The sequence below is a fragment of the Adiantum capillus-veneris genome, chromosome 22, assembly GCF_014529385.1.
Source record: "Adiantum capillus-veneris isolate H3 chromosome 22, ASM1452938v2, whole genome shotgun sequence".
In the NCBI taxonomy this organism is placed as follows: Eukaryota; Viridiplantae; Streptophyta; class Polypodiopsida; order Polypodiales; family Pteridaceae; genus Adiantum; species Adiantum capillus-veneris.
The window spans coordinates 73931381-73942523 of NC_140952.1; the positions used below are offsets into that span (position 1 = coordinate 73931381).

Below are 11143 nucleotides of genomic sequence, written 5' to 3' on the forward strand. Positions count from 1 at the left end.
AAAGTGCACAATGGTTGAAGGTGAGCAAATGCAAGAAATGGGGACATGTGGGGGGAGGGGCTGTCGGAATCCCTTCCCCCTTTATACATAGTATAGATATATACAACAGGGCTTCTCTTACCAAGCTCGCACCCAAAAGACAACCACACAAAAACACACCCAACAATGACCATATCTCGTGAGGGGAAAAAAGGATATTAATGTTCTATTTTCTAGATTTGACTCATCGTAAGTATCAACTCTCAACAAAAACACACCCAACAATGAACATATCTCGTGAGGAAAAAAAAGGATATTAATGTTCTATTTTCTAGATTTGACTCATCATAAGTATCAACTCTCAACACTTCATATGGAGGGAGTGATTTAATAACAACGGTGACAAACATAGGGACTTAGGGACAAGCTCGATAAGGGAATAAACATAAGACAAACACAGTTGGAATCACATTCAAGAACACCTCTATATAATGTGCATTCAAGGGTATTTAAAAAAGCCATTTTTAACATGTTTGAATGGATAAAATGACTCCTTATTTTAAAAAAATAAAATCGAAACAAAACATAAAAAGTCCTTCTGTTAATGTATCTCTATTAAATTGACTAAATGTTTTGCGATTAAATACCTCTCCTAGTGAACTCCATCCCCCAAGGTTGAAATGGCACAACCAATTCGACTTGAGCACATCATTGTATCAATAAATAATGGCATGCACTTAATTCAACTAAAACGTTAAGGCCAAAAGAATGATTAGTGCAATGGAATCATTCACAAAAAGATTTAAAAGAAGCAATAATCCAACATCCTCATACAGTAATCGAGCACCAAAGGACTCGCTGATTACATTGGAACTTAATGAACAAGAAAGCCTAGTAACTAGGCTAAGAGCATTGAATAAAAGTTTTATCCTCTTGATAAGGTTCTAAGATCCCTTGAATAGAAATACTCAATTAAGAGGAGTGGAAGAAGAAGAGTGTAAGGCCCAAAATTAAAAACAAGGTAAAAATGGAAGGAGGCAGGAAGAGGGGAGAGGAGTTGGTGGGGGATGAGGGAGTGGTTGTGTTTGTGGTTGGCGAAGAAGGCGTGGTAGGTGTCGTCGTGTTAGGGGTGGTTGGGGTTGTGGGACTAGTGGTGGGGGTTGTGGCAGCAGCTGCCACTACATTGATGGACACCTTCATACCTTGGTTACAATGAGTGGACACTGTGCAAATGTAGTACTTCATGCCCACGCCAGACAAAGTGTACTTTGTGTCTCCATCTGTAAAAACGGTGTTACTCCCTGCCGCGCATGACTGGTAGTTTGCGGCATTCACCTCTACCACATCATGATTACTCCCATAGACAAACTCTGCATGGATTAAACAAGGATGGAGCTTAATGTGTTTTGTTAGGAGAGTTGATAAATAATCCTTAGATAAGAAAATATGAGCATCATTTGGCAACATTACTTGAAGTATTATCCCATGCAAGCTAGAAAAGAACATTTTTCCTAACCAAAGAAAATAAGGGCAAACTTGAAAATCTCCCGGTTTTTAGGTCAAAATTAGAAGCTTTTGCTAGTAATTACACTAAAACTTGTGAAAAATTCCCGGTTTTCTTCAAGGCAAGCTCAAAATGTAACCGGGATTTTAAGATTTCAGACGGTTAAAATACATAGGACCCCGGTTTTTTTCTAACGAAGATCCCATGGAACAAAGGAATCTATTGCGCCCATGATCTCACTATCTTACAATGCATGAGTCGATTTAAGTGGACATATAAACTGAGTGCTTTTTCCTAAAAGACTCTACAATGCCACAAATGGATTGATTGCCATAGTAAACCTTAGTTGACAATTCTACAAATTACGTTGATATAAAAAGCTTGCAACATTTACAAACTTCAAAGGGCAGTTAGAATTGTTATGTAGAAGATGCACATAACAAACCGGGAAGACGACCCAAGAATTCGCCAAGGTGATCATATGGTATCACGCGAGTGTAAGGGAGGGGGGGCTAGAAAGTGAGTGGGTGTGCATTTTACAATGGATACGTAGGGGTAGATAAGGCACTCTACTTGCATAGTTGCATGGGCTATGGTCAAGCGAGGCTTAGTTATCAGATATAGATAACTATGTCAAGTATGCCCAGACATAGCATTAAATGAATAACTAAGACTGTTACATGGTCACCAGGGTTCGATAGTCATTCAACCTTGCAACTATGCCTTGAACTTCACAACTATGCCAAAATCACTATAATTACATAGGGCAGGCATAGTTTTTCATTTAATGCTCCTTTTAGCCTGTGACCAACAACGAGGCTTAATTATCAATTCAAATAATTGATTACTAAGCCTCACATGACCACCATGTTAAACATAAAAGTTGTCCATGCATGATGAGGCACAAATAATTTCAAAAAGTTTCTGATAACTATACATTGTGACGTGTGACCATTGTGTGCGGCAATATAAGACAAATGACATGCACAAGAAGTTTTGGACAAATTCTTACGTTGCAACTTACCTCAACATCATGAGCTTCTGTGAGGGAGGTACCGTATACCTAGCTAGGTATGCGGTGCCTCTCGAGCAGAAGCTCATGATGTTATGCATTGTCCACTGAAAAAGGGCTCCGTTTTCCTACATGAGAAAATTTCCAAATCTTCTGGTGATGTATCCAAGAGAAGGCTTGCTACTACGATGAATGACATGTTCATGAGAGGAGAATTTTCTCTAACCCCTCCTTGTGCTAGGCGGGACGGGGCTCTAAGTTCAAAGATGTGTGACGGCATAGAGTGCTTGTGGTGCATGAGAGGAGAATTTTCTCTAGCCCCTCCTTGTGCTAGGCGGGACGGGGCTCTAAGTTCAAAGATGTGTGACCGCATAGAGTGCTTGTGGTGCATGAGAGGAGAGTGCTTGTGGTGCATGAGAGGAGAATTTTCTCTAGCCCCTCCTTGTGCTAGGTGGGACGGGGCTCTAAGTTCAAAGATGTGTGACCGCATAGAGTGCTTGTGGTGCATGAGAGGAGCATTTTCTCTAGCCCCTCCTTGTGCTAGGCGGGACGGGGCTCTAACTGCTTGTGCTGAGCAAGACAGGCTCTAAGTTCATAGATGTGTGACCATATAGAGTGCTTGTGGTGCATGAACCCCCCCTTGTGCTAGGCGGGACGGGGCTCAAAGTTAGAGCCCCATCCGGCCTAGCACAAGGAGGGGCTGATGCACCACACACACACAAACAGGCACACATGCACGCAACCCCAAAAAGAAGTGCGTCAGACCTACTCTTGTCCCAATGATGGATCATGGAGGGCCTTAGGCCACCTACTTTCCCCATTTTGTGATGCCCATGTCGCTCTTGACCAATGAATGGGATCTTTTCTTAACTCATATGAGTTTCACTTGGTACTCTCTACCCTTGCCTCATCACAATTCCAGGGGAAGACTACCATTTCCTGGCAGACGTAGACCAAGGGTTAATGTAAATTAAGCCTAAAATCCTATTGTATAGATAATCCCTTGCATGAATTATAGCTTAATTAAGTTAACTGGCGTAATTTATGCCTAAAATGATGTGAACGGTTCTTAACAGGGGAATGGCCTCAATCTCGATCTAAGCATTGGCAAGTAGGATGTCAATGTGAAGCATTTGGGCTTCCAAAATGGCAGATCTTGAGAGTGTCTGTGTGTGTGTGCGTGTGTGTGTGTGTGAGAGAGAGAGAGAGAGAGAGAGACTAGTGTTTCTTACCAAGGATGTCCCCTTCCAGGAAGGTCTTGCCTGCCACCCAGGAGTCGTAGGACATGATTGCCCACCCCGCATCGTCCCCAACCTTGTAAGTAGTGGCCGCCAGCACTGCCTTGCCCGCGCAAAGGCTCACCGCCACCATCACCATCATCAGCACCATGGTGCTCGACCTCATTGCATTGCCTCTTCCCAGGCCGCAAGCTCCCTGCATGGTTACGCCCTTCACACACACACACACACACACACACAAACTCTCTCTCTCTCTCTCTGAGAGCCGATTTGCCTTTGCTTCAGCTGTTGCAACACACTTATTGCTCCCTCTATATTTTGATGAGATATAGTGCTCGCTCGCTAGCTCTCTCTCTTTCTCTCTCTCTCTCTCTCCTCCTCTGTGTGGAGCCAATTATCTTGTACTTTACCTATTGTACATACATATACTTCGGCTAATAGGCTGACGAGACCCAAGACTCCAAGAGTATTTTAATAAGACTCTTTCCTCTCTCTCTCTCTCTCTCTCTCTCTCTCTCACACACACACACACACACACTGTCACACTCTCTCTCTCTCTCTGTCTCTCTCTAGGTAGTAGGAGTCCGTTTCCCACCCTCTTCACACACACAATATGCGTTTAGGTGGTGCGTACAATTCAATGGCTATCTGCAAAAAGCCGAATGGTCAAAAAAATCTGACCCGTCTCTCTCTCTATCTTCTCTCTCTCTCCACCTCGTCTCCACTTGTCTTGTGTCACGTGTATCACCACTCACCACGTTGGGATGGTGGGCCGCTGCATGACCGTACCGCCCTTTGACTTATTTCTACAATTTCCAATTTTCAATCGACCTTCAAAGTCAGCCCGGGTTCACACTGTGCCATTCTGCCATGTCACCAGTCACCAGTTTTCATTTGAAGACGAACCCGTGAAATGAAAATGAAACCGTGTTGTACCCACGATTATTGGGCCGGCAAAAGCATATCTTATGGAACTTGATCATTTTATAATACACGTAATCTTGAATACATCAAAGACTTTCCTTTTCCAGCTGTCTCTTTCCAAATTTAGCGTGTCTACTTTTGTTCATGTCTACATAGGTTAGGCCCTTTACACACCATACCCCATTCTTATGCCATACCCCTGCCCAGTCGGATGGACCTCTTAACTTAGAGGGTTTTGCATCTTGTCCAACTTCAGGACAATGGGTCTGGACCATCGATTCGTTGTACTTTCTTGACAGGAATCCACTCCCTTGGATTCTTGCTAGTTCAGCGGCCAGAAAAAATTAGAGACCACAATGAAGGAGAATTGACATGTGAATGTTATAATTAGGGTTGCAGACACCATAGAGTGTATGCTTAGTGCGCAAATAGAAATATAATTTAGCCCTAAAGTGATGGGGGTGTATACAATTCACGTGGGAAAAACCTCCTATTGAGGGAAAATGTGTCCCGACGGTCTAAGTGTGTTCACACACATCATTGCCACATATATGGTAACATATCCCCTGAGGAGTGATACGGTGAACGAGATCTAGCACATACTGTATAGGGCAGTGCCATGCCCTAAGGATATGGGAAGTAAGCCCAAAGATTTGCGGAAAGCTTCAAACTTCTCACGAGGCAATATAATGCACCTCAATGTGCTTTGTGCGAGCATGAAATGGGTTCCTCGCAAGTGCCAATACTCTCAGACTTTCAGTGTAGATGATGTTGGCAGTTTCTTGTCCAACACCCAAATCAACCATAAGGCGTCTGAGCCATCACACTCAATTGTAGCTGTGAAGGCTGCCCTGTACTCAGCTTCACAATTGGAAGTGGCCACAGTAGGTTGGTCCTTGTTCAACCCTGATAGGCAAGAGCCATTGTGCATGAAACAAAACCACTTGTGGACACTTGTGTGTCATAACAACCAACCCAATCTGAGTCCGAAAAGCATGAAAATTTGATGACAATGATCCCCCTTTGGGATCAAACATAGGAGATCTTGTTTGGAAAACAACCCTTCAACATGAATGGTGTAAATCTAGTTGTTGCATGTTTGGAACTATTATATGAAAATTCCAAAATGGGTAAGTAATCTTCCAGTTAGATTGATTCTTACTTACAGAAGAATGCAACATGTCTTCTAGGATTTGGTTAACCCTTTTGATTTGGCCGTTAGACTGCAGATGATTTGTTGTACTCATACTCAGAGTAGTATCTAGCTTTTTGAAAACTTCCCTCTAAAAATGACTATTGAACTTTCTATCTTTATTTGACACTATATCTACGGGTAGGCCATATAGCTTGTAGAGATGTTCAGCAAAGATTTTTGCTAACTCTAGCATTTTAACCGTTTTCTTGGTGGCAATAAACGTTGCCACTTTGGTTAACTTGTCCACTACCACCCACACTGAGTCATTCCCTCGACAAGTCTTGGGTAAACCGGTAATGAAATCCATGGAAATGCTTTTCCATTTCCCTTGAGGTATCTCTAAAGGATGGAGTAGCCCCCAACCGTGAGACATCATATGTATTGACCAGACACTTCTTGCATTTCAACACATAAGTCTGGACGTCCTTAAACAAACTAGGGAAATGAAATTGTCTTTTAACTAGTGCATAGGTCCTATTATTCCCGAGGTGACCCGCACTAGGACTATCATGAATTTCTTTAAGAATGTGGGTCCAAAAGTCATCAATAATTGGTGCACACACTCTACCCTTGTAGAGTAAGTATCTATCATCAATGGAGAAGTTAGCATACTTTTCCCCCAACGAAGTTTATCACTCCCCTTTGAAGTCGAAGTTGTGATGAAGGTTTTACATCAAAGATCTCCAGCCTTAAACTATGCTTGTAAGTCTTGGTTAGTCTCTTCGTACTAACTATCACTTCCCTACTCATTGCACCTACTACTTGTCTCTCCGGACTACCACTATGTGCCAACGAGAGAGGTGGTTGTGCCTGTGAAGTAGTGAAATCGTGTACAACATGCCACACCTCTGTAATTGATGCAATATCGTGCTCATACAAGCCTCGTAGTGACACTCATTCTTGAATACTATGAAGCTTAACTCATTAATTTGCAGCATGTACTCAATGCATTTGCCACTACGTTATATTCACCTTTCTGGTAATGTATTTGAAGGTGAAATTCCTTTAGGATTTACGCCCACCGAGCTTTTCTACCCTTCAATTTATTTTGGCTTGAAACCCATTTCAGACTTTCATGGTCCATCCAAACCTCAAAAGTGGAACCATATAAATAGTGTCTCCGCTCAGTAAAGTGTATGTACTAGATCCAGTAGCTCTTTCTCATAGGTCGAGTAGTTACATTGGGCACAATCTAACTTTTTGCTTTCAAATGCAATTGGATATCCCCTTTGCATAAGAACATCTCCTACGGCCTCATTACTTGTGTCTGTCTCTGAGACAAACAACTGATTTGGATCCACTATAGTCAATATAGGGGCAACTGCTATAACCACTTTAAGCTTTTCTGTTGGGCTTCTCCCTAACTTATATTCTTTCTTTTTGACCTCAATTGATCTGTCAATGGGAATATGATCTTTGCATAGTCCTTTACATATTGTCGATAAAAGCCCTTGCAGTTCTTCGAGATTTTTTGGTGTTGACCACATGAGAATAACTTTCAATTTCTCATGTTCCATTCGCGTTCCCTTTGCGGATATAATGTAAGGCTGATAATGAATATCAATCTCAAAGAAATCACATTTACTTTCCTTCGTAAATAATTCTCAATAGCTCGAACACAAACGGCAAATGTTCTTTTTGAGATTTACTATAGACTAGTAAATCGTTTAGGAAAACTACTACAAATTTTCCTAAGTATGGACGTAAAATGTTTTCCATTAGCATCATGAATGTTGTTGGTGCATTGGTTAGCCCAAATGTCATAACCATGAACTCAAAATGCCCAAAACATGTCTTGAATGTCGTCTTTACAATATCTTCTAGTGTAATCATGACTTGATGATAAGCAAATCTCAGGTCTATCTTTGAAAAATACTTTGACCCAAAGAGTTGATCAAACAACTCATCCATAAGAGGCATTGGGTATTTTTTCTTAATGATTATCGGATTAAGAGCCCTATAATCTATGCACATCCGTATAGATTCATCTTTCTTCTTTACCGGAAGAATAGGTGATGCAACGGACTCAAACTAGGCCTAATGAAGCCTTTGTTCGAATATTTAGGTAATTATTTTTCCACCTCTTGTGCTTTAGAGTGGCTTAGTCTATAAGCAAATTTGCTTATAGGTTTTGACCATGGCACAACATCAAGCTAGGCCATGGTCTACTTCTTGAGATGGCAGCAAGCCATCTCATAAATCACCAAGAAATATATCTTGGAACTTCTCTAATAAATTCATTAAAGCATCTACGTACTTTTTCTTAAGGATCTATTTTGCCTTGGATTTTTCATTTTAAAACCGCATCATGCCAAACAAGGTTCTCAAACAGTGGGTCTCGCCCAAGGCCATGTCTTTTAGTGTGTTTGTCCATGTAAACAATACTTACAGTCTCAACTACGGACACACATTTAGTACTTTCATTTCAAGCAATAGAATTTAGAATAGGATAATGTGCACTTTATCGCACGTGTCGGAGGCTGGGAACTTGCCAAACACTGTGTGTGAACCACAAATGGCTGCAAGCGTACAACTAGAGTGTCATAGCAAGCTCAAAGGGGCAATGGCCCTGTGTCACTCACCACTCAATGCTTTCCGTCATGAAGGATCCTATGCCGCGAAAAAGAAGGAGCCTCCATTGCCACCGGCCTCAACCGCCTCGCCACCGCAATGCTCTCTCTCTCTCTCTCCCTCTCTCTCTCTCTCTCTCTCTCTCTCTCTCTCTCTCTCTCTCTCTCTCCCTCTCAAGCATACACACACACACCCCCGTGAGCACACGAAGGAGAAGAAGATAGAGGTAGATCAAGAGCACTTCTTAGCATGCACCTCAAAGAATGAGGATTTTAGGTCAAAATGCATCTTAAATAAGAATCTGACCCATTCACACATGGGCGCCCACAGTGGCCGGTAGTTGAAAAAATACTATAAAAATAAGATAAGTGGTGCGTCTTTCATTGACAATCACCTACACACCTATAGGACCAACAAGCCCAGTCCATGACTCAAATAAGTGATAAGACGTCCGTCGAAGGTGATAAGGTGTCAGTAAGGGTTAACATGCCCTCCTTCCTTATGTAGATTCCGTCCTTGAATGCTAGTGAGATGAATCCCATTCGTCAAGGTGAAAGAGCATTTGAGTTTGTAATCTTTAGCTTTCTCCAAATACTGCAAAATCAACCAAAAATGGCATAGTAATTGCATTCTTATATACAATTAAAAAACATACGCAGTGAATAGGCACACAGATTGATTGGTAACATAATACTAAACAATTTTTCAGCAATAAACATTAATTTGTAGTATAATCAAACGCATAAGCACTTGTAAAGATAAAAAAAATAAACAAGTCTAGGGTCGCTAATTTAACGGTCGAGAGGCACTAGAGATCAACTATTAATACCATGGGCAAGTTTCTCAATTCTCTCTGGTCAATTAAGCTGTTTAATTGCGAGAGCAAAGTATTTCATGTTCGAGGACTGACTAGAGGCTATACCTAGAAGACCTTGTAGTTAAGCTACGATAAAAAGAATTGCATATGAAATCATCACATGAATTACTCCCTTTGTTTGACCTCAAAGTGTTTTCACATTGATTCAATTGTTGACGTGTGTGATTATTTTGTATGCCTTGTGCTTTTTTCTTCTCAAGGAAAAGCGCCCACACTAGGAACCTCTAAGGCTCTAGTACCATAGGCAATACATGTGAGTGAAGTACCAAATTAAGATTTTACATTGTTGGCACTTTTGTTTTTTTGTTTTTCATTGCCTTTCAATGTTGTAACTTTGGGGGGTCATATTGACATTGTTACCCTCCCAAGGCTCATCACAATAGTAAACTCCCTTTATACTAGTTAAACTAAAGGTCAAGAGGGATTAAGCCTACTAGAAAGCACTAGTACATTGCACACAATGTCATTTAAATCATATTAAGAACCTATAGTAACCATTGACAATAAGGAAGGCATTTCCCATCGTATTAAGAGAAGATCTCTAACGCCTATCTTGGTCAAACTAGCTTACTTAGACTGCTTGATTCATAAACCTAGACAAGGGACTATGACATAAAATTATATTGAATCTAATGTTTAATGCTAAGCAAATGTGTTGAATATTATGCTACTAATCACAGTTAAATCAGACAAACATGGATGCTAAAAAGACAAGAGGCAATGATAATAGACAAGAAACACCTGTTCGGGTTGATGATTGCGCTCGATTTGAAGAGGTGAACTAGACAAAGATTCAAAATTACAACAACTACAATGCATTCATGTACACACTAGAAAACACAATGAATACCTCTAGGAGGTACATAGTAGGAAGAGGCACCAAAATTTATTGAACACAATCAAAACAACACAAAGAACCCTAACCTAATTATTTGCACCCTCTTAGAGGGTCAAGAGAACAGGATATTGTAGAGATGGATGGGTAGCCCTAAGTCTAAACCCCTATCCTTGTTACCCTTGAGAAAATAAAGTCATCATCCGTGAGACCATAAGTGTCATCCGTGTAATCATGTACATCTTCCTCATCATTAGATGCACATATATTCACTAAGAATGTCACTAGGCGTGTATAGTCATCTTGTTCAAAAGGGTAAGCTTGTGCAATTGGAGAGACGTTCTCTACTAAGTAGGGATCAGTCATGGTCAAGAGACGTACCAGCCATTCTAATTCCTCAAAATTCTTCTAACACGCTAGCGTATCTACCAAATCCCATTCACAGTCAAGCTCCAGGTAGACTATGTGAAACACTTGTGAAAAGTAAAGAGGGTACCTCTCACCCAAGGTAGGAGGGGATGACTCTAGTATACTAGCCATATCTGTACACACGGATACATTTTTGTTAGTGTGAAAATATTATAAGGGTCATGTCAAAACATCGTGTCCTTGTGCAAAATGTGTTATTATGATTTTTGGATCATTGACTAGAATTTGTAGGTTTCCACTGCTTTTTGTTTGGTGGATCTTGCTTTTTTGTATAGGGCTATATATATACATTCCCTAAGATCAGAAGATTGAAAGGCTAGGGAGGAAGTTTAAGAGGGAAGCAAGTGAATGATGGATGTTAGCAAACACTCCCCCCCTTCCTTGGGTAGATCATACCTTTTGGAACGATGTTGTCACCTTTTGAAACCAATTGTTCCAAGTTGTTATGCATGAAGACTTTGACCAATAGTTTTTGACCCCCCTAGGCGTTTCATGTAGTTGCAAGGGTGGTAAGGTACTCTCCCATGATTTTACTTGCAACATTGTTGTAGGTGGTGAACTTACAACGGGAGGTGCAAA

The 11143-nt window shown here is 41.1% G+C and overlaps 1 protein-coding gene across 1 annotated transcript; it reads right to left on the minus strand.

The window, feature by feature from the left end:
• Positions 1-751: 751 nt before the first annotated feature.
• On the minus strand, positions 752-4073 carry LOC147429590 (chemocyanin-like). Its single transcript, XM_086495842.1, has 2 exons — positions 3728-4073; positions 752-1349 (listed from the first exon to the last, which is right to left on the minus strand). The coding sequence occupies exons 1-2, from the start codon at positions 3933-3935 to the stop codon at positions 952-954; spliced, it is 606 nt and encodes a 201-aa protein (XP_086351968.1). The 5' UTR covers positions 3936-4073; the 3' UTR covers positions 752-951.
• Between the last annotated feature and the right edge of the window lie 7070 nt (positions 4074-11143).

What these genes read in the sequence shown, in the direction of transcription:
- LOC147429590 (XM_086495842.1), bottom strand. Translation starts at nt 3,935, where the DNA reads ATGCAGGGAGCTTGCGGCCTGGGAAGAGGCAATGCAATGAGGTCGAGC. An exon ending in CCTGGAAGGGGACATCCTTG is followed by an intron (nt 1,350 to 3,727) that starts GTAAGAAACACT and finishes TAATCCATGCAG; the next exon opens with AGTTTGTCTATGGGAGTAAT.